General features: G+C 31.9%; 2 protein-coding genes across 6 annotated transcripts; one reads left to right on the top strand and one right to left on the bottom strand.

Annotated features, from left to right (window-relative positions):
• Positions 1–612: 612 nt before the first annotated feature.
• Positions 613–5,164, bottom strand: LOC105435977. Of its 3 annotated transcripts, none has more exons than XM_011660074.2 (7): positions 5,032–5,164; positions 4,322–4,423; positions 4,188–4,238; positions 3,953–4,004; positions 3,725–3,783; positions 1,194–1,239; positions 613–919 (listed from the first exon to the last, which is right to left on the bottom strand). In XM_011660074.2, the coding sequence occupies exons 2-7, from the start codon at positions 4,370–4,372 to the stop codon at positions 813–815; spliced, it is 366 nt and encodes a 121-aa protein (XP_011658376.1). In that variant the 5' UTR covers positions 4,373–4,423; positions 5,032–5,164; the 3' UTR covers positions 613–812. The 3 variants fall into 3 exon arrangements, with proteins under 3 accessions (XP_011658376.1, XP_031744138.1, XP_031744137.1); XM_031888278.1 differs by having other exon boundaries at positions 613–910; XM_031888277.1 differs by lacking the exon at positions 5,032–5,164 and adding an exon at positions 4,654–5,024.
• A 7,374-nt stretch (positions 5,165–12,538) lies between these two features.
• Positions 12,539–24,117, top strand: LOC101219296 (CTP synthase). Of its 3 annotated transcripts, none has more exons than XM_011660073.2 (23): positions 12,539–12,890; positions 13,138–13,232; positions 13,372–13,553; positions 13,969–14,048; positions 14,420–14,506; positions 14,625–14,675; positions 14,807–14,924; positions 15,009–15,065; positions 15,141–15,205; positions 15,340–15,423; positions 15,525–15,575; positions 15,666–15,728; positions 15,806–15,852; positions 15,952–16,021; positions 16,118–16,180; positions 19,234–19,323; positions 19,407–19,445; positions 19,550–19,777; positions 19,870–19,955; positions 20,180–20,228; positions 20,318–20,398; positions 20,479–20,572; positions 23,443–24,117. In XM_011660073.2, the coding sequence occupies exons 3-23, from the start codon at positions 13,436–13,438 to the stop codon at positions 23,628–23,630; spliced, it is 1,809 nt and encodes a 602-aa protein (XP_011658375.1). In that variant the 5' UTR covers positions 12,539–12,890; positions 13,138–13,232; positions 13,372–13,435; the 3' UTR covers positions 23,631–24,117. The 3 variants fall into 3 exon arrangements, with proteins under 3 accessions (XP_011658375.1, XP_031742731.1, XP_011658374.1); XM_031886871.1 differs by having other exon boundaries at positions 12,657–12,774; XM_011660072.2 differs by having other exon boundaries at positions 12,680–13,232.
• The last annotated feature ends 1,997 nt before the right edge of the window (positions 24,118–26,114 follow it).

Below are 26,114 nucleotides of genomic sequence, written 5' to 3'. Positions count from 1 at the left end.
TAGTTTAACTAAGCTCTTATTAGGCCTAGACTTATCTTGGTTGCTAAGCTTTTATTCTTAGCCCTAGATTTATCTTGGTTTCTAAGCTTTTATTCTTAGCTCTAGACTTCTCATTTAATTTAACAAGGCAATTCACTTTTCTATCCTCTACTATTCCATACGTTATTATGAACTAAGTTTTCTTTGAGAATTCAAACTATGTGAAAGCCTTGGGGTTGTGGTCCTAATTAGCATAAAGGTCTTCACAGCGTGCTTGAAAGAGCGTGAGTTACAGGTGCATAGAGAGCCACATGCGCTAGGATCTGTTCACCTAGTTGGGCAGAATTAGGAACATAAAGGTTGATACAATTCACGAAGGCGGAAACCACTTTTGAATTTCCTTCTCTCTAATCATTTGATTTCTTCTCAATTTAATTGTTTACAAAACAAAACCCCAACCAAATCTTTTGAAGCCTATGAATTATGAATTGTTCCTTTTATGTTCTCTATACTTAAAATGCACTTGTTTTATATTACATTCGCCCTACTCACCAATAACTCAAGTCTATCTAGGACTAGGATTCCCCAAGTGTTTTAGAAGTTCTACATTATATATAAAGGATGCTCCTCCCCTATAACAAGAACCATGCATTTCATTTTAAGAGGCCAAAACCTAAAGACTCACAGCTCGAGATCATGTAGCTCACAACGAAAATAAATGTAGCACACATAAATAAATAAATAAATAAATAATTTCGTCTTATCCTCAAGCGGAATATAAGATTTGTATGTATAAACCTATACTATAAGAATCCCCACTGTATACATTATCACTACAAGGAAGAAGATCTTGAATCCTGAGTCTTATCATCCTCTGAAGACGATGTTAATGAATGATAAGATGAAGCAACAAGTTGGGCCAAAGCTGGAACTGCACCACCTGTGAGCAACCATTTAGTAACAATTTTTGTACTTAATATCATCTTCAAATGAAAATATCACAAATAATCTCTATCAAAGTTATTTTAAGGTAATTTACTCATGATGTGTTCCTATTACCAATGCCAAACAAAATGGAATTGCGCCTCACTACTACTCCATCCTAAATAAGTAAAGTTCTCAATTTGCCATACCATACTATTAAACATTTTGGAGAAAGGAATAAAAAAGCCAGCTCCAATTATTAAATATTAAATAACAACAAAATAACCAACCTGTCATTCCTGCACAAGCCGAAGAAAATATAATCACAGGAGGAGCCTGCAAGTGAGATAAAATGTTTCCAATCAAGAGGACTAAAACATGAAATTCATCTTAAGAAGCTGTACTTGCACCCTATGAACACCAGCATTTTATTTTCTTTTTTTAAAAGAAAAAAAAAGTTCTCATTAAGGGGAAAAGGGTAACAAACAGGGACTAGCCTTGCAGAGAAGAAAACGGCTAAATCCAAGAGAATAAGATCTAAAAAAATAATAAATAAATTCTTCGACACAAGCCCAAAGCAAGGTATTAAATTTAAGGACCAAACTTCCTCCCTACTCTACATTCCTCATGTCTATAAAGATCTTATTATTTCTCTTCATCTAGATGACCCAAGAAACAACAAAATAAACAAGTATTAATATCGTTTTAATAATTCAATATGCGAAAATTAATTCTCATATTCTCATATAGGAAAAAAGACATTACAAATATGAAATGAGTAAGACAGTAAAGACTAAACAATACACACAGTAATAGCACATAATCATCCGTAATAGTAGAAATTACAACAAATAAAAAAAAAGTCCTCCATAGACCATCGCCCTATACCACTGCTTTAAATTTTTCAAGCATACTTATTTCCTAATTAGCTATCCAGTGAAGCACAATCCATATTACCAATCCAAAAGCAGTAGGTTAGGTCCAAGAATGTAAATATCCGTAAATTGAAGAGTTACATATCGATATTAAATATCCGCAAACGTCATTAATATCTTTAATAAATGCTTGAACAATATAAAAATTGTCATCTGTTTAATCTAATATAAATAGAAATACCAATAACAATATCTATAACTTGATTTAAGAGTAAAAACAACTTAATATCAATCTACACAAGTTTTCAAAATTTTGACTTACACAAATATCCGTTGATATAAATATTTTATTGATATATCTATAAAATTGAAATCTTGATATCGATACTATTGAAAGGAGAGACAAAAGACACACACTAATTTACATGGAAACCTGAGTACCGCAAGAAAAACTACGATTGTTTGTTGTTATTACTTTCTATTCAATAATACAATAGGTACAAGGAAGAATAAATAGAGAATACAAGGAAATAAAAAAAGAAAAAGATTTAGGAAATAAGGAAAATATTTCCATAATTTTCCATAAATATTCTAGGATTCTACCAAAGAAAATATCTAGAAAATAAGGAAAGGATTCCAACAGATACCACCATAAATATTTTAATCCTTGGTTGGGTCATAATGAACATTAGCATTGCCAGTTCTATTATCAAATCAACAAACAAAGGTAAACTCAATTGAAAGACCAAACCTTCCCCAGAGATCTCCACTTTTCTAAAAATCCTCTTGTTTTTCTCAAACCTAAAACAAAATTGGCAATTGTTCAATGAACTCCCTAATTACCTATAAATAGAAGGTAGAATGTAGAACAATATCTGACGCAATATTTATTTTGGTGAATGAACTCTAGTAAATAGAACCTTTTTTTTTCCTTACAAGAACTGGAATTTCATTATCAAAAGAAGAGAAAGTCAGATATCCCCCGCCAAGTCAGGGATCATGAAAAGGACACATGAAACGGTAATTACAAAAGATTGTCTTAATAAAGCTTCTATGCAACTAACTGTCATTGGAAGGTCCTTTATTCCCTCCAAATAGAATTACCCCACTTGGCCATAAGAAAGAGTGCCAGAGATGAGCTGGAAAAAATCATCCACTGCTATTTGGGAAGCACCAACTAATGTTAGGATCTTAGAAGGCATGTAGAAACAGATCAGGCAGCAAAGAGCATAAGAAAAAGATGGACATTATATTTTGTCCCCCACATCTCCCTTACTTGATGCACCCGCTCGTGGAAATCAAAAGGTTCCCCAATCATTTTGGAAGTCTATAGCGGCACTCAGCTTCTAATAAGGAAAAAACTGATAATTTCATATAATATGTTGAATCGATCAAAGTACAGAATAACCGAATACATTGGTGAATAAATAGAGACTAAAAATACTAATAAAGAAAAAATACAAATATGGAAATATTAAATAAGAATAAACTCTATTTTCCTTTAACACCCCCCAACTCAAGGTGGTAGAACGACAAACAACTTGAGTTTATAAAGAAAACATTTGAATCAAATCAACAGATATGGGATAGGACCAAAAACCCACGAAGAACGAAAACAAGAACTTCTAGGTTCAACTCTGTGGGTTCACACAATTTCATTCGGTTCATGTTGGTCCAATTTGGTTAATTTCATTTGTGGCAATTCCGTTTTCTAAAAGAAAGAAAAAAACATGGGCTTTTGTTCCCTTTTCAAATCAGCCGGTTTCTAAATGCAGTACTTTTATATATAGTGCGCACCTTAAAAAAAAAAACTAATTTTGCGCCAAGTGCTTAAGCTCTAGAAGACTATTGTGCATCGCCCCTTGAGCTATAAAAATCACTAAGCTGAAGAAAGATTTTGCAACAGTTCACAAGCATACCAAATTGGAAAGCAGAAAGGTACTTACACCAATAAGAAAATGCAACCACATTGGCCCTTTCACTGATCTCTGGACAACAGGCATCACTGCAATGGGAATAAAAGATGAGCTATTTAAGATATAAAACACAACAGAATATAGAAGAGTACGTAGGATTGTTTAGTGTTGATCATGTAATTTAGTAGGCCATTTGGATAATAGCTTGTATTGTAATTGTTGGATTTATTGAAATTTGAAAGGGAAGGTGTATATTACCATTGTTAAATCCATAGAAAGCACTAGCAGTACCACCAACAGCAGAGCCAATCTACAAGAAGTAGATAACATCACAACAATAAAGTGGGTTATCACGAGCATGCACAGGCCAGTACAACATGAAAGGAAGCGAGATTAAGGCAATATACAATTTTCTAAATGGTCTATATTCGAAGAGTAGAAGAACAATATCCAATTTTCTAAGGCAAGGTTCCATAAAAAAAAGGAATAATACCATAGAGAAGCTATCCCTAATAAGAGGAGGAATTGTCCAAGCACTTGTTTCCTGTAATATACAACGAATTACAGATTAAAGTGAGACTGTGTAGGTCAAGACGATAGAAGAAAACTTAGAAGAAGGCACAAGACCATATCCTTCGAAAGAGGGCCTGCACAGTGTTGACATCTCATATTGCTCATTCTAGTAAGGTTGTTATAGCCCTTTCCTTGTTGCTTGTTCACACTAACCCCCTGCTAACACAATCCTCCCATATTAGAAATCACAAGAAAAAAGTCAGCCTGTTCATAGCTCATTAAGAGGTTAAACATTTGATCTAAAGATTTGATGTTCAATCCCCAACTCCTCATGACTAAATTCAATAGAAGAAATCACAAGAAAAACACTGACAATAAAAAATGAAAAGAATAGGCTACATCATGATAAACTCAAAAAAGTCGTATTTATAATATGGCAAACATACCTAAATAAAAAGGATGGTGAAAAGGAAGAACCATGATATAACAACGTTTAAAGAGGATAGTAAAAGGCAAGAAAGATGATATAGAGAAATTTATTTATTTAATGAATGTGTTCCTGAAGTTCATGCATTTGTTTTGTAGAGGTGAAGAAAAAAAAACAAAGATGCAGTTACGGAAAAAACTAAGCGTGAGAGATAGGGTAGAGAGGTTTGAAAAAACGATTTTTTTTTGTTCGATTTATGTAACACCGGCATGTTGGTTGGAGAACAACGAAGAAAAATCTAAAAGCAAATAAAAGCTTAAAAAAGCAGATAGTGGGCGGCGAAAAGGATTGCCATTGTTGGAGGGGAAGAAGCCGAGGATGAGGAGGACAAACAAACCTGTGAGGGCAGCCAAGGGAACTCCGAGGGAATGGCTGAGGAGCAGCTTTCTCTTCTACGAAGGAAACGAGAAATTGCAGACGGAAAAGACTTTACTGTTGTTTATAAAATAAAGATTTAGAAAAAAAAAATATCTAAATCTAACAGTAAATTTGATAAATGTTCTAAATTATAATTTATTTTTTAATTTTCTTTTTTATTATATTTTCCTGAATTTATAGGACAGTAATTATTAACTATATATCATTTTTAAAATTAAATTTAAATAATTTCCTAATTTATATTAGATTAATGGTAAATGACAACTTCTTTTACTTAATTTATTATGAAAACTAATTATAAATATTTTACTTAATCGTTTTTTCCATCCATTTCACTGTTATTAATATTGTTCCTCAATTTAGTTTGAAGTTTGGTTAAAGTTGTCTTCCTCCATTGCTTTACTTTTCTTCAAATTTCAATTAATTACTTTCGTTTTCATTTTATTCAAATTTTGCACTTTACCCAGATTTTGCCTACACATATATAATTTCATATTATACAATATGTATTTAATTACGTTATTTTTCTTCAAATTTCAATCAATTACTTTCGTTTTCATTTTATTCAAATTTTGCACTTTATTGAGATTTTGCTTACATATATAACTTCATATTATACAATATGAAATATGTATTTTTTTTCTACTTATGTTTCGTAGCATATATTTTTTTTCCTTAAATAATTTGTTATTTCTTTTTCTGTTTTGTAGCATATATTATGATTATGTTCTTCCTATTTTGTTTAATTTTTTATTGTTCAATTCATCTTCTTGTTGTGTTCGACATATAATTTTTATTAAATGTCACGTCATTCGTATATATTATGATATACCACTTAATAATAAATTTGTATTATGTGATTTGTTACATTATATTCAATAATACATACACACATCTTCTTTTATGTTCTATGGTTTTTTCTTACTGCATATATATATACAAATTATATATTCATTCAGTATTTTTTTTTACATATATGTTACTGAATAATTCATTTATGTTTTGTGATTTGTTACATATATACTAATGCATATATTCAATAATACAACACATTTTTTTTAAGTTCTGTGATTTGTTTTTTATTTTTTTGTAATTCTTACATATATATTACTTCATAATACATATTTCTTATGTGATTTGTTACATATATATCCTAATTCATATATTCAATAATATATAAATGATATTATATTTAATATACTCAATATACCATAGTGTATTTCGAATACGAAATATAAATTTTTACTAACCTTGAATTAACAATATATAATAATCACTATTTTTTCAAACATAACTTATTACTTATTACATATAAAATGAATATTTGAAATAAAATACATAAACAAATTGATATGAGAACCTTTCATTAATAAAATATATGTCGTATTATTCAATGTATACTATATAATTACGTGAAATATATGAAAAATAATGCAAGATGAAAAAAATGGATGGAGAGAAAAATTGGGAAGTGAGAGAATTCGGGAGGAGATAATATTTTAACAAAACCACAAAAAGAAAAATAATTAAGAGATAATTTTTATTATAATATTATCACAATAGAATTAATCACTTACATATTTACATAAGATATCTAATAAATGTAAATCTTAATCATGGTCTTTTTTTTCTCTATATTATTAATAATAAAGATGGGTAAATTGGTCATTTGAACCTTATATTTGTGTAAAATGTTAGTTAAATTATAATATTTATGAAAATTTTGATAAATTTAGGTCAATCTTGTAGTATAATATGCAATTTAGGCTATCTTAGTTAAAGACCTTTATTTTAATTCACCAAGATCGACGTGCATTTAACAGATAATTAGAATTCTGTTTTTTAAAAATTGTTTTAAAATTTTGTGATCCAAATTTTACAATTTTTTTATGCTTTCACTATTCATATTTTGAATTTTACATTTTGAAAACCATAATTATATTAAATACATATAAAAATATTTTGAAATACAACAACTTACATCATAAACTCAATTCATTATTTAATATAATATGTATTGAGTAATGTATAAATTATATAATAATACAAAATAACGTTTGTATAATCCTAAATTATATCCTGTATAAGTTCATGGTTATAACTATAAATTGAATTTCACAGTAATTCTAAGTCATGCCTTAAAGTAGTCTTCAGAAAAATTCTCATATTTACCAAAAATATCATATTCATTTGAAAATTTAATGATTAAAATTATCCAATTCTTATATATTTAAAATCTGCTTTGTTGACGATAGTGTTAGCTGTGAAAAATCATATAGAGAATTACGATGTAAATGAGATTAACATTTGGAATAATAATAATAGCCTAACTAAAGGTTCAAAGGTTATCCAAAGCATCTTGTTTTTTTGTATAGTTTACTAAAAATGTACTAAACTTTTTTATTAGTAAAAGATTCCTTTATTTTGTTGGTTGATGGCAGTGGTTGGAGTAAAGAGGCCTGTAAGATTAATTAATTAGTCGTTGGTGAGATGGCCCAAAGTCCAAACAAGCGACAGATTTGAAGGAACGGCCATCTCGGCAGTTTCGACGGAAGTGGTCAGTCTAAGCCCGAAAGCAGAGGTACACGCGTCGTGTATAGATGTGACAGGGCATAGAGAATATCCATTAATTTGTGGCGAAGTATTAAACGGGCATCTCAACGTCAACTGTCAAATAATATTTATCTTTCATTTAATTTAATTTTTTGCCCTGGGTGGATCCCGTGACCGTCCTGATTACTGTAGAGATCAAATATAGTTTATGATTTTCGTCTTTGTCATTATGAGTACGAGATATTGATATGGTTAATAAAGTAATCTTGTCGGCAGGTGCTGCGATTTGTAGGGTCCAATTTATCCGGCCCATGAACGGTCAACCGTCAATGCGGGCCTCGCTCAACCAACACTGATCATAAAAGCACGTGTAGCTAACGTGGCAAACTGTCATAACAGACAATAACCGTGACCTCGTCCTTTTGTCTCGTATCGGGTGTGGACACGGAAATCACACCAAATTTTACTCTTCCTCCTTTCTCTCTCCATCGTGCCTATTATCTGGGGTAAATTATATTTAATCGTGCAAATTAATAGAGTAACAACAAAATCTCATCATCAAAACTCAATAATTAAAAGGAAATAACTTGGGTGCATCCAAACTCCTTCCTTTATCTATCCACAAATTTTTAGTTTAACTAAAAGTGTATTTAGGCTGTTTTTTAAAGGATTAAATAAAAATATAAAATATTTTAAAAATATCCTGTCTTTTACAACTACTTAAAATTAATGATAAAATAAAGTTGGTTTAAAATAAACACTTAAAACCAAATTTTATAAAATAAATTACATTTGGTGTGTTAATGGTTAATCTTCATCATTTGTATGAAAAACTCTTGCCACAACCTTTGACAACTTCTCTGACGATCGTCGTAGGTCACCTCTAATCGCTACCACCATCCAACCTTCAACCACCACCTCCCACAACAGTCCTTGAACAACCTCCTTATCCACTCTGACGACCTCCGAATGCCAACCTTCGACTACCACTTCGGGCAACCACCACCATACAACATCTACAACGATCATAATTTGCCAACACTGCCCTTCACCTTTATTGACAAATCTTGTTTATAATATTTTGAAATTAATAAAAAAAGAGAAAGATAATTTGTTATGAGTAGCAAAAGAAAAGAGAAATTGTTTATAAAATATACAGGAAAAAACTCAATAACTTAAAGAGAGTTTGATGAATTTTGCTTAATTTATAATTATTTTTTTATTTTTTTTAAATAAGAAAGAAAAACATTTTTATATTATAACTTTTCAAGAGAGTTTTCTATACATATATGTGTTTTATTTTTATTTTTATTTTTTAAAAAAATGTTTAAATAAAAATACTTTTTTCAACAACAGTTTCTTAAGTAAGTGTTTCTGATCGCAAACACCAATTACACAGTAATAAAAATTGCTTTGTATAAAATTTATTGACCGGAACAAATTACATATAATATGATGAAGGTTGAATTATTATTAAAACCTGCATCTTCAGATGTGGCATTCAAACTTTCAGAAATGAGAAAGAATTGAAACTCAATACTCATTCATGAAAGAAATTGAACTCTGGGAGTGTCACAAAGGTAAAATTTTAATCCATTTTAGTCAACTTCCCCCTAACCTTTCCTTCCCTTGATCTCGGTTATTCCTCTCCCTTCAAGGATACCGTCACTCTCTCTTTCTCTCCACTTCCTATTTTTTTCTAAAACCACCAACAAATACGCAACCCTAGGGTATTGTTGTTTTCTTTCCAATTTTCTTTTATCTTTCCCAATCTTCCTGTTTTTAGTCGTCAGATTCCACTTTTCTTTTCTTTTCTTTTCTTTTCTATCTCTTGATCCCAAGTCCCAAACAAATTCCACATGGTCAAAACAAATTCCAAAACCCCACCACGCCAAGAAGGCCCATTGCTAACAACAATCTTATCGTCCGTGAGCAACGCTTTTTATCCAAATTCAATGAATATGTGGGAACTAAAATTTTTTAGGAAATAGGGTGAATATATTTGGCTGACACTTAAAAATTTGTTAGATGCTAACAAACAAAGACCAATATAATATTAAATTTAGACTCTAGCAACCTAACTTTAAAAAATGTCAGTTTTTTTTCTTCACTTTAATTATAGTAAAACAAAATACTATCTTAATTATCTTTGTCGTAACATACCTATATCCTTTAAAAGGTAAAAAAAAAAAACTTTAGTAAAAATACTATACGTACGTGGCAATCACCCCTCGCCTTTCAGCATAAATTAAATAATAATTTCATGCAAGGAGGAGTGATGATGCGTGTGAAAAAATGTGATGAAGAGGAGGCGAAGGACCACATCACAAAAATTGAGGTGCAATATAAGTATACCTAACACAGTATCCTCGTCGACGCTGACATATGTACACATCAGAGAGGTACATGCAATCCAATCACAGTCAGCACCACGTATGATGCCTACCAAAGTGGCCAAGTCTCATTTTCCACCTTCCTTTTTCAACTTTTGACAATAACAACCAACCATTCTTCCTCTCTCATTTGTTTGCAATTACTACTTTAAAAATTGCTGAAAATGCGACGCACATGACACGAATCCAATTCAGAACTATTCAAATATTTAAATTTATCGTAGGACCCCAGTGAGACCAATAGAAGGTATTCACATTGTGAGACCAATAGAAGGTATTCACATTGTGAGACCAACAGCTCACACTACTTGCTCCCACACGCTTCTCAACTCAAATCTCTCCGATTCTTCATTTCATTCCCTTGTTGTGTCTGCTTTTTGTACGTGTGAATCTACGATTGGTTGTATTGTTAATAATAACAAATAATAATAATGATAATAATGTTGAAATGTTTGAATTTGTTATGTGTCGCTTACGAACAATTTAGTATGGGATTAGCGTTTTTTTTTTTTTTTTTTTTTGTAATTGTAGTTATTTACGATTTTGACCATTTAGTTCAGAAAAATACACGTATAAACTCTCTAATTTACTGACTTCTTATTGTATTATAAAAAAATTATCTCTTATTTTGTTTTGTAGGATAATATTTTGTTTTCTATTTTAATTTACCACTACATCTTTTTAATAAAATCATATTTTAGACGGGACACACCGTTTGAATATAGGTGTATGTTGAGTTTAGAATGTTAAACTAGTAGTTTAGTGGTGTAGTCGATATTGATGACATATGATTGTTATTTGGATGTATGCATTTAATTGAGCTCAACGTACGAAACTAACATCAATGAGTTGTAACCATTCAACGATAAATGGTTGCATATTGAATTGTTGCATCGTTTTACTTACCTCACTAGCTAGAGATATGTATAACAAGAAATAGCCAGAGATATGTATAACAAGAAGAAAAAAAGCGTGTTATTTATGATTCATAAGTTGAACTGATCATAAATGATCAAGAAATAAAAGTTTGGTACATGTCATCCATATATAGTGTATATGTATTTGAGTTAGTTTTCTTTAAATTGTAAAATATACTATTAATTCTAAAGCATAATGTACATTTAAACTTTAACATTTTCATGTGCATTGATAGTGTTTGTTAGTAAGTTTAATTGGTCTGAAATTATTCTCTACCTTAATTACATGCTTGTATTATTATTTTAAATATGGAAAATAATATTTTAAAATCAGAACATAAAAATAGTTGCTCGCTCATCCCTCTACACTGCTTTCCTTCATCCACCAACTCCTCAGTTCATCTTCATCTCTCGGCCAGTCTTGCATTAGCCATCCCCCATTTTTAATCCCTCACATTCAGACTCCCCAAGTTTTCATGCTTCTCAAATCCAACGACGCCACTCTGTCCTTGAATTTAATCCCTCCCAATTCCGATGCATCAAGAAGATCTCTCCGTTCTTAAGTCTGGTAAACGGAAGGGCCTAGTTCTCATGAATGAACGTACACTAAAGTGTTGTTGTAATCAACAGCAACATTCTCATAAACATATCATTTCCCCTCCATCTCCAAACTCAACATACAAGTAGCATCAGATACCAATTTCACAGCACACAGAAGAAAGTGGAACCTTTTTGATCAAAATGGACTATATTTGGGGGATGGAAGATCAAAAAGGATGGTGGAAGGGAGGGAGAGTAAAAATGAAAATCATTGTCCTTCTTCGAAATAATAGTAAAAGTATCTGTTAAAATAATAATAATAATAACAAAAGCATCAAACTTAAGAGAGAAAACAACTTGGTGCTGCTATTCCAATCTGCACCAAGTGTAGCCCATGTCTAATTCTATAGAAAGTGGTTGTGTGGCGCAGTTAAAAAATATTTAAAAACTATTTTTACATAAAAAATTTACTAAAATTTATCCTACTTAATTTTTGTTACGAACGCTAAATATTTTGTTAACCTTTTTTTTTCAAATTTTCTTTCTAATATTTTGTATTGAATGACAAAGAGGATGAAAAATGTTCTTTAAAAGTAAGAGACACCAACTATATAGTAAAATTATAATAACTAAAAGTAGTATTTTCTATAAAAATTTTCAATTAGCTGTGATCAACCCTAAAAGTTTAAACACATATTATTATAATTCAGACTAAAATAAATTATACCAAAACATAAAATATCACAAGGTAGGATTATAATAACCAACCTACTCCAAATACTCCATATTTTTCAAAATAAAAGTGAAGCGACCAAGTGTTTACTTGAAATACACTTTGAAATGTTTGATTTAAAAACAAGTTATAGATAAATTAAAGTATATGATAAAATTGTTTGTGTTTATTGTTTAGATTATTTTAATTTGAATTATAATAGAACATATGTTAGTTTGATAAAAGAAAAGAACCATCCTAGTTAAAAGAGTAAAAAGGCAATAAATATCAAATAGTAAAAGGAGCAAATAATAAATACAGGTGCAAAATGAGTTTTGGAATAGTTTTTTTTTTTTTTTGTAAATAAAAAAATTCAATGGGAGAGCGTGGGTGAACGCGCGTGTGATTTGATACGTACTGAAAGAAGAGAAACAAATACAAACCGGAAGATGAAGTGATGGAGAGATAAATGTATGGATGCGGAGTCGGCAGACCCCAGTGCAGCCAAGGCATTATTAGGCAACGATAAAGCGTGATTGGGGAGCATGACGGTTTGGATCACGTGGCCAGAGACAGACATTTAGAAAGTATATAGATTTGCTATCTGCCTCAATTCAAGGAGAAGGAGTGGGAGAGAGAGTGCACCTCTCCCTCCTCGCTCTAATGGTTAATTTTAAATAGCATTATCAGATCAAGGAAGACAGTACAATGCTCATCCTTACTAATTTCTTTTAAATTTTTATATACCCTACCCCTACCCGGGATTGGGAGGGAGAAATATCTCTTTATATTTTTGTTTTTATATTCATTATTTACGATTGCGTCATTGGATTTCGCTGTGGATCGAAACCTTAGGGATTGCGTTCCGCTATATGTTTATATAAAGGCACCTATATTCGGGAATGCCATTCATTCTCGTTTCATCATCTTCTTGCTTTTCCAATTTGCAGACACTTTCTATCCTTCTCTTTCTACCTACATATTATTATTAGCGCTATTGGAGGAGGGAAAACATTACTCAGCTTCAAGACTAATTGCTACTTCAGTAAGTTGATTGTAACAAAGACGTTCGTCTCTGATTTTGGAAGCACATATGCTTGCAATTGCATCTCTTCCCTCAAAATTATCTCTTCTCGTTTTTCAGAAAACTTTACTGATCACAACCTTTTTCCTTTTTCTACAAGGTCATCCGAAGGAAGCCATTTTGAAACAACTTATTTCAAGGAAAAAGAAGAAAAATACAACCAAATGAAGTACGTGCTGGTAACTGGTGGAGTTGTTAGCGGTCTCGGGAAAGGAGTTACCGCAAGCAGCATCGGTCTGCTTCTCAAGGCCTGCGGGCTTCGCGTTACTTCCATCAAAATTGGTCTCTTTCTCTTCTTCTACTCTTACTTCTATTTTCATCTCCCTCATCTTTGCTTTTCAACCTTTTCACACCATTTTCAGTCCTCTTTTGCCTATAAACCTTGCAACTTCAAATTATATCGCAGACACAACATTCTCCTTTCCCCTCCTTTTACGTTTGTTCTTTGTTTCCTACTTCAAATGATTGGACATTTTTTAAGCCACCTCTACTCTCCTTGTCATACATGTTTTCTTGTTGGATTTAGGCCACGCCATCTTCCGCTTCTCAATTATTAAAAAACTAACCAAGAACATATATTACTACAACTACTACATCGTTTGCCTTCATTTAAAAAATTTCAGCATCAACCTTCATAGGCTGCTTCCACATCTATTAAATTGTTCAGTGCTTGATATTATTTCTTCTATTATTTCAGATCCATACTTAAATACAGATGCGGGAACAATGTCCCCTTTCGAACACGGGGAGGTTTTCGTGTTAGATGACGGTGGTGAGGTATGCGAAGCTCCCCCGTTTGTGCCCTTTCTTTCTTTCTTTCTTTCTTTTTCTGTTATTTTTCCTTTTCTTTTCCCGTTCTCTCTTTTCTCCCCTTTTCTTTCGAAATATGGTGTCTAACATCAGAAAATATGGATAAAGCATACTCTGTTATGCTAACTATACCTATGGACTGTTGCGAAGTCCTCTTATGATGGGCACGCAAGATGACTATTTTAAAAAAATGCACACTAATGCTTTATACGAATTAATTGATATGAATGGTCAGCGCGCGTATTAGATTTATTGGGGCAAAGAGTCTGTACACGTGCTGGGCTTTTCTTGAAACTGGCCACGACCTTGTCAAATCTGATTTGCCTTGTTCACTTCAGGTGGACCTGGATCTTGGGAACTACGAGCGGTTCCTAGATATCAAATTGACCCACGACAATAATATCACTACAGGGAAGATTTACCAGGTAAGTTTTCTTATGCAAATTAGTGATATCTTTCAGTATGTGTATAAAGTAGTGAGACAGGAAGATCATTAATCCTAGATGTGAATTAACTGCTAAAGTCTCTCGTCGTATCTGGCAGTCAGTCATCGACAAGGAGAGGAGAGGAGATTATCTTGGCAAAACTGTCCAGGTATTCCTTTCTGCCAGTTTCTTTAGTAATGTTATAATGTCGGTATTTGCTGTCTAGGAGAGTAATGTTTTATTACCATTTAACTGTTCCCATTGTTTTTAACCTATCGGTCTTATTTCCTTGATTTATAGGTTGTTCCACATATTACTGACGCAATTCAAGAATGGATTGAGCGTGCTGCTTTGATACCAGTGGACGGCAAGGATGGTCCAGCTGATATTTGTGTGATTGAATTGGGTGGAACTATTGGTATACAGTGAGGATATTAATTGATATAGCACGATTGAGTTTATTCCTGTCACTTATTTAGATCCTAATCATTGTTTGTTGCAGGAGACATTGAATCCATGCCATTTATTGAGGCACTTGGACAGTTCTCATACCGTGTAGGTAGGAATTTTTTTGTGGGGGAGTTACTGTTAATAGATGCTAGAGTTTGGTCTTTCTAATCTCGGCTCTATTCAGGTTCTGGTAACTTTTGCCTGATTCATGTCAGCCTTGTGCCTGTATTGAAAGTTGTTGGAGAGCAGGTAATAAACTCTCTCTATCTCACGTTATACAGATATGGAGGAATGAAATGCAGCATTTGTACATGATTTGGCACTTCAACTAATTTGTTGTTTAAACTTAATTTCTGATTTGGTCGGCCTTTTGCTATGTTCAGAAAACAAAACCAACTCAACATAGTGTTAGGGGACTACGAAGTTTAGGCTTGACCCCACATGTTTTGGCTTGTCGCAGCACAATGGTTACCAACTATCTTATCTATTTTTTTCAACCATGGGCATATATCTGGTCACCTGCATCAATCTTCTTTGTTATTCTGGCTCAAGGTTCTACTTGTTTCAGGTTCTTGATGAAAATGTGAAGAGGAAACTTTCTCAGTTTTGCCATGTTCCGGTATTATCTATCATCCACGGAATCCTGCATTCAACATAGTCATTTGTAGATATCAACTATTTACATTATTTTAAAGATAACTTCTTCTAGGTGGACAGCATCATTACTCTTTACGATGTTCCCAACATCTGGCATATTCCTTTACTTTTAAAAGTAAGGTGGTTTCATAGAATAAATGATTTTGTTTTTTGTGCGGATGCAAATATTGATCGCCTTCATTGTCCTATTAGGATCAAAAGGCGCATGAAGCAATCTTGAAAGTGCTGAATCTTCACAGGTTTGTTTGATGAGCTTTATTCTGATTGCAATAGCCAATACACATCAAGATGGATTTGTACTCTCATTTTCTTGCACTTACACTCTCTTCCATATGCAGTATAGCTGGTGGCCCCGCTTTAGAGGAGTGGACTGCTAGGGCCGAAATGTGTGATTCACTACATGAACCGGTGGATTCCTACTCCTACCATTGTTTTAAATTCGGATTTTAGCTTGTCTACTTGTTTTTTGTTTTTAACATTTGTTTTCATATATGCCATTAATAGGTTCGTATTGCCATGGTTGGAAAGTATATGGGCCTTTCAGATTCCTACCTTTCTGTGTTGAAGGTATAACCAGACAACAAATTAAGATCTTAATATTATAAGCCTGCAGTATAAAAAGTACCTGGACAGTGTAAAGAGTAGAATTCAATTGTCATTTGTGCATCCATTAATTTAGTAGTTTCTAGTATGATTTTCACATTCACATACAGTGGATGCATTGAATGTATTCCTTTCTTTAAGTTTAAACTACAAATCACACTTGAACAAGCAACACCAGATCACCCTACTACTTTACATGATCTATCACTTAAAAGCCAATGCCTTCATTGAATTCTAAAAATATCAATTTGCCATACTAAGCTTAAAACATTACAAGCAGTGTTTTAGAAAGTGCGTTTATCTACTGATTGTTCTAGCCTACAGCCTTATACTGTGCTTGGCAACTCATACCAAGTGTTGACTTCGGTGTTAGTCGTTTGATAAGTTTGGGATTTTTTCTCCATTCCTTTTCCTTCGCAAGGTTTCTTTTTGACTTTTTTTTTATGTAGATTCAGGAACAAAAAGGAGAGCAATCTCCAATAACAAATTTAATATATTTATTATCAACTAAAAGTTATCGTATAAAGAGATAAGATAATTTGATAGAAAGTTAGAAAACAAACTGATCTTAATCCTAATTAATCAAGATAACCAATCATAATCCTAATCAAACAAGGATTTGATCTAGATACTCTAATTTACCCTAATCCTACTGCATCGTTCTATCCCTCAAAAAAAAAAAAAGAAAAAAAGAAAAAAAAAAACTTCCTTCAGTTTCGAAAAGAAAACGAATTAGTTTAAACATTTCTTGGTTGTTCTCCATGACCAAGATAATGATTTCTACCCCAAAATGTATTAGTTATGCTATATAATTCCGTTATTGGATGATTCTATGAAAATTTCAACCTAAAAGGGTTCCCTCTTGTAATTAGATATGTGATGTTTGGAAATGAGCGCAGCTCATGAGATTCCCTCTTCTGATTAACATCGTCAAGAGATTTCTGATCTTCATCCAGCAGCAGTCAACATTACCCAAGCAACTACTCTGATACCACATTGATGTAGCTTAAGAGATAAAAAAGAGAGAAAATTCTAATATATATATTTTAGTCTTTAGTATCAACTAAAATTTTATCAATACAAGGAGAGGATTTCTCCATTTATAGAAAATTAGAAAACAAACTACTTCTAGTTTTAATTAACACAATCTTAATTGATCAAGAAAACTAATCATAATCCTAATCAATAAAGGATTTGCCCAAGATACCCTAATTTACTCTAATCCTACTCATTCATCTTTTGTTGTGTTTAGCTTCGTCTTTCTCTCTCTCTCTTTTTTTGTTGATATTTTTCTCTTTTATTATATGCTAACAAGTGAAAAAACATTCACACCATGTGGTAAAAATCGTTTCTTTAAGATATTTTGCTTCTATTTTTTTCCGAATATTTTCTTTTTATACTCAAGCTAGTATTCTCCATTGTACCTAAAAAGTAATTTTGACCCTGAGTGTTGTATAAGCTTCAAGAAGAATGCGACCCTAATATTCAAAGGAAGTTTCTATTTGCTATTCCTTTATGTTCTCAACATGTTGACATCAAGGATCCAATGCTCTGGTTTATTATGCTGTCATAAGTAAAATGGTTCTATTTCTTCTGACACTTGTGCAGTATGTGTGATTGTGACATCATTACATGGAAATGGCAGAGCTATAAAATCGGGCATTTTTCTCTTGTAACAAAATGTTTTAAGCTTCCTACGGTCCATTTTAGAAATTGAGCCACTAACGTTTTGCATTGGCCCTCTTTTAGCTGTAATATTAATCATCCTTTTCTTTCCTTAAATTTTCACTACAATTTTTAGATCATGTTTACGATAAACAACATTAATGAAATACTGCTTCTGTAATCTCCATAGGTTTCTCTATGGCTATCATCTAACCTAGCTTTTTAGGTGTATTCCTTTGTTCTAATTTTGTGAGCCAAGTTTTCCTGTTATCTTTACTCAGTTTGTTTCCCTTTTGAGTACAACTCCTTGCTTACTTTTATTGTTTCAAAATTATTCATTAATGAAATTTCAATCCTAGTAGAAGGTAACTAATATTACATCATTGTTTTGAGAGGTTATTGTAGTTTCATGCAAGTAGAAATTTTTTACGTGTGATAGAAGAAGGTGAATTTTAATCTTAATTATTATACTTTATTTGATAGCATTTTTTAATTTTTTTAAAAAATCTATATTTAGAATTTAAGCCAATTTATAAACGGAACACTTTGTTTGTCTTCCATTTTAAGTACAACTCATTGGATTCCTTTTAATGTTTGGAAATTATTCAACGTTTAGTATCTGATAAATCTCTAGAGCTAGAAAATAATACTATCACCTGAAAGTTTTTATTTGTACGACTCATATTAGTGTATTTTCATCTACTTTAAAATTTTCAGATTTTATTTGATAATGATATTTTTTAAAAATGTATATATATATATATATATTTTTTTTTTGAGATTTTAGTCAGTTTTTTTACTTGTTCTAGAAAATTTTAAATTTTAGTTGTGAATTCAAGAACAAATTTATTTAACGCGAATCATTTTAATTTTAGGACTAATATGATTTTAATTTTCATAGAGTAATATAATAAGTGAAACATAAAATTTCATCAGAGTCCTGACTCTTGAGAGATAAATTGTTGCTATTAAGATTTGAAGGCAGGTTTGCAATTTAAATTTTATGTAAACCACTATTATCCTGCCTTTTAAAATAGTAAAGATACATTTAAAGATGTATATGCCCTCTTTGTCTTTTGGTTGGAGTACTTTCATCTTTGTTTAAGTATTCTGTAATTGACTACATCACGTTTTATGGTTCTCCTTTCATCGATAGTATTCATATTGGAGACAAGTCTATGGTACTTTTGTGAACTTATTTGTCCTTGTCCATGTTTTACGTCTTTAACGTGTTGGAACATAGTGCATGTCCGTAAGGTGCCAATTTATTTCTCCATTGTTTTGGATTTTAAGTGTACGTCAATCTTAGCTTTAGAACGGACATCTTACACAAAATGTGATACTCTATGTAGGCTCTTAAGCATGCCTCTCTCAGATGTCTAAAGAAACTCATTGTGGACTGGGTTCCAGCTGGAGATCTTGAAGATGCTACGGCTCAAGAGGTTTTAGAGTTGAATGCTTGATATTTTCCCCTTGTATTTATTTCCAGCAGCGTGCCTAATGCAGGTGTCTTTTTGTACTGCAGAATCCAGCGGCTCACAAGGCTGCATGGAAGCTGTTAAAGGTGTGCATCATAACCTTGCTGGCTTGCACAGCTCCTTTGGATTTTATTATTCTTTTAGTTTGGTAGCTCGGCTGTTAGACATTCTAACTGGCCATAATCTTCAGGGTGCAGATGGTATCCTAGTTCCTGGGGGTTTTGGCGATAGAGGAGTGGAAGGGAAAATCCTTGCATCGAAGTATGCTCGAGAAAACAAAGTTCCCTTCCTCGGCATATGCCTAGGAATGCAAATTGCTGTCATTGAGTTTGCACGATCTGTTCTTAATTTGAAAGATGCTAACAGCACCGAATTTGATACAAGCACAAAGAATCCATGTGTTATATTTATGCCTGAGGTATTTTCTAATGAAGTTTTTTTCTTTGGGTGCACTATAGTGTTTATTCCTTCCTATGCATTACTCTTTTTAATCTTATGCTATTATCTCAGGTTTCTAAAACACATATGGGTGGAACCATGCGCCTTGGTTCTAGGAGAACATATTTTCAGGTTGTGGATTGCAAGTCTGCAAAACTGTAAGTACTTATGTTTTGAAATAGATAAGTAAATATTTGCATGTTCACGACACTGATAAAGTGTACAGTTTGGGGGAGTGCTGAGAGTTCACCCTAAATAAGTGCATAATATTCTATTCAACTAGCCTAATAGTTTCCACGTATTTGGGAATAATAATGATTATAATAAGATGTTTTAGGTAGGTATTGTTACTAACTAGAGGCACTGATTCCAAATCTTTCAGATATGGGAATAAAAGTTACATTGATGAGAGACATAGACATAGATACGAGGTAAGTTTAAGTTATTTTTTGTTTTCTTAATTTTTTTAAAATAGTGGAAGCATGTAACTAAAAAAAAGGGGAAAATTGAATATCGGCAGGTTAATCCTCATATGGTATCGCAGCTTGAAAATGCTGGACTCTCATTCACTGGAAAGGACGAAACAGGTCAGCGAATGGAGGTATGATTTCCTACCTTATAAATTTTTATGCGACAATGTGCTGTAATCAATCTAAATGGTTGGTATGTTGAACGTTTTAGATTGTTGAGTTGGCTTGTCATCCATACTTCATTGGTGTTCAATTCCATCCTGAATTTAAGTCAAGACCAGGAAAACCTTCTGCATTATTCTTGGGTACATTCTCTCTCATTCTGATTGAATTATTTGTCATGTTAAATATTAGTCTTCTGCAAGTAGTTATTTGTTATTTTATGTTACTTTAGAAGAGTCTTATTACAGAATATCTATCTATATATAGTTACCGATACTATACTACTATTAGAATGGAATATAAGATTCCACTCTCCTTAAAGGACCTTTGTTAGGGTGACATTAGGATATGTCCTTTGATGAGCAGTTGAAGAAACAGCATTTTGTTCTTCATTATTGGCCAAACACGTAGTGCTGCATGATCTTTTAGATAGCGCAACTTTTGATGTTGTATAGTGGACCAGAGTGGCAACTTCAAAAGTTTGAGCATAAAGGTTTGAAACAATATGACACTGGTAGCTGTCTCTGAAGGTACTAACAGTCGGTTCATTATGATAGTTTTCACCATTTACATTTCGATGTGGTTTGATATCGTTGTGGTTCCTATCATGTCAATAAATTGTGGAGGTGCTATCTTTTAATATATATATATGGGACTAGCCTTCTCAAGTCTAAGCAAGAGGTAACTGTGACGCTCATGTGGCTTGTCTGCCTTTATTTGGTGCTAGTCATTTGCACCTCTTTTTTTTATTGACATGAACATATATGTTGAATCCACTCTTCTTATATGGAACAAACCCTCGATCGAAGTTCTTGGTCGATTACTTTTTTTTTTTATTTAGCATAGTATAGAGTGGGAAATGAAGTAAGGCTCGATAGACTATAAGCTTAGGTTCGTTATGTAAGTTTCCTCCTTTAATACTAAAACAAGGAAATCAAAACAAGATTCAAACTCTTAATTTGTTACCAGACAAATTAAGGAAAACGCCATTATCTCTTTGTTGTTCTTAAAGGAGTAAAAATACTCTCCCTTCTCTCCCATCATCGACAAAAGAGATGATATCCCTATCATCAACCTTTCTTAACTTAACCAAGAGATGTCCCACCATTGCCTTATCACTTGACAAACAGGGCGATTTGTTGGGGACAAGTAATGTAATGACATCTTCATTCTCGATACCTCTAAAAGAAAGTTATGTTTACTTGTAATAGAAAGTTAAGTAAAAATATGAGAACTAGGTTTTACTTGGTTAACTTTTTTGAGATGGTTATATTTTGGGTCTAATTTTCAGTATCAATCATTTAATTGAAAATTTTGATAGTTGAAGTGTCTCGAAGTTAATCCAAATCAAGTTAAAAAGGGTTTGAGTTATATACAGTTTTAGCATTTTTTTCCCCTTAATTATTTAAGCTCATTTGTGTTTTTTTAATTAATGGTTCTTTTTAGTATTAAATGAATTTAAACATTTCCATGTCTTATAATGTTGAGTGCTAACTTTTTTTATAAATATTTACTAGTTATGTGGTTTTATTGGTGCAAATGGGCAAGGTTTTTTTTTTGGAGTGTGCCTTGTGCTTTAAACCATCAAACCATTGGATGGTTAACATCTTAGATTTGATAATCTGCTGTGCGCGATACACTTTTAACACTACAATTTTTTTTGGAGATGTGTCAAATACTTATTCTTAAATTACAAATTCAACCCAAAAGCTTGTGGATGAAAGCAAATTTAATATAATATCTTACACTTTTCTTCACTTGTGGGCTTGAAGTATGAAAAAGACCCAACAAGTGAAAATCAATATTAAATAGGAAGGAAATTACATTGCAGGGATTTGAACACAAGACTTCACTGGACCAACTATTCTGATACTATCTTAAATTACCAATTCAACCTTAAAACTTAAGCTTGTGTGGATGAAGGAAAATTTAATATAATATCTAACATTTCTTAAGCACTTTACGCATGAATTGGCCACTTGGTCAGCTTGTTGAGTTCAAGAAAAAGTATAATGGGTACATGTTAATGTTCTAAGAAAGTGGTACTTGTCATTACATAAATAACAATGCAGGGGTTTGTATTTTGATTGTATATCTTTCGTTTTAACTTAGCAAGGGTTTACATTTCTTTCTTTAGTGTAGAATTGTCATGGATTAGTTGCCATACGATTAAGGAAGCCCAAGGGGATTTGTCTTTGAGAGGATTTCATATCGCGTTGGCGTTAGCCATTTGATTCATTTCGGCTTATTTTTTACTTAAAATGTAGGGCCACAGTGAGGAATGAGGATTGCTCATTGAAAGAAGAAAAAAACGTTTCCCCTCCATCTTTTTATTGATCTTCCTATACTTAAATTGGTAGGTAGACCTAGCTTTCTCAAGATATACTATTGAGCTGGATGGGAAGAGATGCACTTGGAAAAACATGTTAATAATTCATGTGTCAGATGTGTTCCCTAATACAAAAAAGAATGGTTTTAGATTGAGACCGGTCTTTCTAAAACTTGGTGTGAGATGGGAAGATGGAAAACCTCCAGTGCCATGTCACTGAATAGGTAAGTCGTTGGAAAATATGTTAATAATCACCATCACCACTGGCCCTTATTTCCTCGAATACTCAGCTCAATAGTCAATAGTCATTCGCTAACAAAATAGGAGTATCCATGCCTCTAAGGGGCGGTCCTGTTGGCTAACGTGAATCTATTACTAACATCTACACAGGGTACCTGTGTTTGGGTGAGTTTAATAAATAAAACCCTTGTTCTCATCAAAGTTTGGGCTTTAGGGTGGGTGCAATTTATTGTTTTTTGTTTAAAATAGTACTATTAATGTTTGTAAACGTGGTGGATTGTAATAGGAAGGTAAAATAGCCTTTTAATATCTGGGGATATGGAGAAAGCTACTCAATACGTATCTGCCTAACGTCTGCAAATTTTGTCTATTATCTCAGTTTGCAGACCATGCGTTTTTTCAGTATTAATAATGATCAACTGACATTTTTATTTTGTCATACAGGACTCATAGCTGCATCGTGTGGCCAATTAGATTCTATCTTAAAAAGTTCCGAGAGTTGGAAGAAAACTGCGAAGAACGGGAGCGTTGAAGTCTCAACAATGAAATTATCCAGAAATGGTAACATGAAAATGACTGTGAATGGGCTATCTAATGATGCTTATTTCAATGGCAATGGATTGCACTACTGAAGGTTGGTGAACCTTTTTGCTTAGTCGTCCTGAGTGATTTGCTGATCTTATGTGGTGATTATACCAGGATTGCCTGTACAGTCATCTGAGTTCGGATAGGTATAGGTTAAAGGTATTTTATCAGGAAAGTGTTGTATCCCAATCTTTTATAAGGGGTCAACTGCTCCCAATATATATATATATATATATTCCAGTACGGCGCTGTTTCGAGTTTGTCTTTTCCTTTGATTCCCAGCTGTTAGTATTAGTGGACGATTGGAAGTAGAGGTTAGGTTTGCTTTAGGGCTTGTGTTGCCAGCTTTCTTTGTACCATCAGAATTTAGACGGTAATGTAACCACGTGTTCATACGTGGTTTACGAACATTTAATTTGTGTTATGGAAATTGTATGGATTCATGTCACCGTCGAATATCTGGGCTCCAACTAGGCAGTATGGTTTTCTCTGCGGTAAAAAGCTTATTTAATAAAACGTCCTAAATTTTAGATATTTTCAGTTTTAGTGTAACGTCCTCACGTCATTCGGGCAAGGTTAATTTTATAGCTTCAGGAATTTGGGTTTGATTGGCTTATTAAAGTTCTACTTTCTAAATTTTGATGGATTGTCTTGAATTCATTGGTTTATAAATTTAATTCAGAATCCTGAGTTTTAAATTCCACGTTTGTCTCGGGAGTTTTCTTCTAAGATTTACTTAATCTAAACTACATTGGAGTTTAATTTGAGTTCTATAATTAAGGGAAAAAAATAAAGTAAAGAAGGAAAAGAAAATCCATGCAAGGAAACAAAGGAGTTTGGAGACAAACACTCTCATTTGACAACTTTTTGGTTTTCCATTTTTTAAAAAGTAGATGCGTTTTCTAAAATCTAAAAAAACAAACAAAAATTGAATAAATTAAACATTGGTTCGATTTGGTTTAGTATAGTTTTAAAACAAATCAAACCCCAAATCAAGAATTGGATCGAATTATATTAATATTATATATGGAAATATTTATAAATATAATAAATGATGAAAAGTATTAATATGTTAGGACTCAACTCATATTTTGTTAGTATTTTTACTCATTTTGCTATATTTAAAAATTGTAACACATAAATATTTTGTTTTAAATTACTCATTAAGTTGAAAATATTTACAAAGTTGTTTGAGTCTATCACAACACAAATAATGATTTATTATTTATTGTTGTCTAGTAAAAAGTAAAATTTTAAAGACATTTTGATTTGTTTTGTAACATTTGAAAATAACCCAAATTACCTTCGTGTGGGGGTGTTCGCCCTAAATCTAGCAATGTTTGGTATTCGGTTTAGTTTTCTTGTTTTAAAATTGTTTTTCAAGTTCGTTAAAAAATTTAAAAAATAGAACAAAATTTTAAAAAATATAACTAAACGTTCAAATATTTACGAAAAAGCTAGAGTTATGATGAAAAATACACTAGTCAATATGCCATTATATTTGGTATATGATCTTAATTTATAATTTCCTACCCAAATCTAAACATTTTTTTTCAATATTTTTTCTACTCAAATCTAAACGGTTTTTTCAAGGCTTTTTGTACACTTCGTTTATCGTTATTAGATTTGACTATTTTAAATTTAAGTGATATTTTTTTAATTCTCTTCCATACAAACAAAATAAAAGAAAAAAAAAACAATGATATTAAAGAGAAAAATGACTGACGAAAGAAGATGGTTATATGAAAAGAACAAAAGAAAAGGACGATTGAGAGAAAAATAAAAAGAAAAGTGGGGAAATAAAGAAGATGGAAAAAAAGGACGGATATAAAATATTTAAATAAAATAGTGACTTGTTATATGTATGAAATTTTGTATAAAAAAATATTTTAAGGAATAAATGTCTGCTTTTGGAAACACGCGGGTTTCCTAATTTCTTCGTTTAAATACAGTTCACCGCTTGCCATTTTTCTGCTCGAATTCAATTGTTGAGTTCCAACAATATATTTTCATTTTTGTTCATTTGTGTTTCATTTCTCGTTTATATTTTTAATTTTTACTTCCACTTTTGTATTAAAAATTGAATGGTAAATAATGTCAAAATTATTTTGCTGAATTTATGCTTCAATTTCACATTAAAAATGTTTTTAGAAATTAATTTTCACTTCTAAAACACACAAGATTCATATTTCCTTGTTTAAATTAGTAGTTCAACAAGTTACATTTTGTGTTTTATGTTTTTCCACTTGTTACATTCTCATTTATATTTTTTTTATTTCCACTTTTGCAATAAAATTGAATGGTAAAAAATATTTTATGATTCTACGCTTCAATTTCACATTAAGTCTCATTTAACATTTAAATAAGAACATCATAAAAAAAAATTATATTACTTCTTTTAAAACAATTTACTTGAGGTTAAAATTGTTGAAATGTATGAATTAAATCAACTTCTTTAAGTGAAAGGTTAAAATTGTTGAAATATATGAATTAAATCAACTTCTTTAAAGGAAAACAAAACCACTATTTAT

This window comes from Cucumis sativus, chromosome 6 (assembly GCF_000004075.3).
Source record: "Cucumis sativus cultivar 9930 chromosome 6, Cucumber_9930_V3, whole genome shotgun sequence".
Taxonomy (NCBI): domain Eukaryota; kingdom Viridiplantae; phylum Streptophyta; class Magnoliopsida; order Cucurbitales; family Cucurbitaceae; genus Cucumis; species Cucumis sativus.
This window is presented reverse-complemented; position numbering and strand designations above follow the sequence as displayed.

What these genes read in the sequence shown, in the direction of transcription:
- LOC105435977 (XM_011660074.2), bottom strand. Translation starts at nt 4,372, where the DNA reads ATGAGCAATATGAGATGTCAACACTGTGCAGGCCCTCTTTCGAAGGAT. An exon ending in GCCCTCTTTCGAAGGATATG is followed by an intron (nt 4,239 to 4,321) that starts GTCTTGTGCCTT and finishes TGTATATTACAG; the next exon opens with GAAACAAGTGCTTGGACAAT. An exon ending in TTTCTATGGATTTAACAATG is followed by an intron (nt 3,784 to 3,952) that starts GTAATATACACC and finishes TTCCCATTGCAG; the next exon opens with TGATGCCTGTTGTCCAGAGA.
- LOC101219296 (XM_011660073.2), top strand. Translation starts at nt 13,436, where the DNA reads ATGAAGTACGTGCTGGTAACTGGTGGAGTTGTTAGCGGTCTCGGGAAA. An exon ending in ATCTTGGCAAAACTGTCCAG is followed by an intron (nt 14,676 to 14,806) that starts GTATTCCTTTCT and finishes CTTGATTTATAG; the next exon opens with GTTGTTCCACATATTACTGA. An exon ending in GACATAGACATAGATACGAG is followed by an intron (nt 20,229 to 20,317) that starts GTAAGTTTAAGT and finishes GAATATCGGCAG; the next exon opens with GTTAATCCTCATATGGTATC.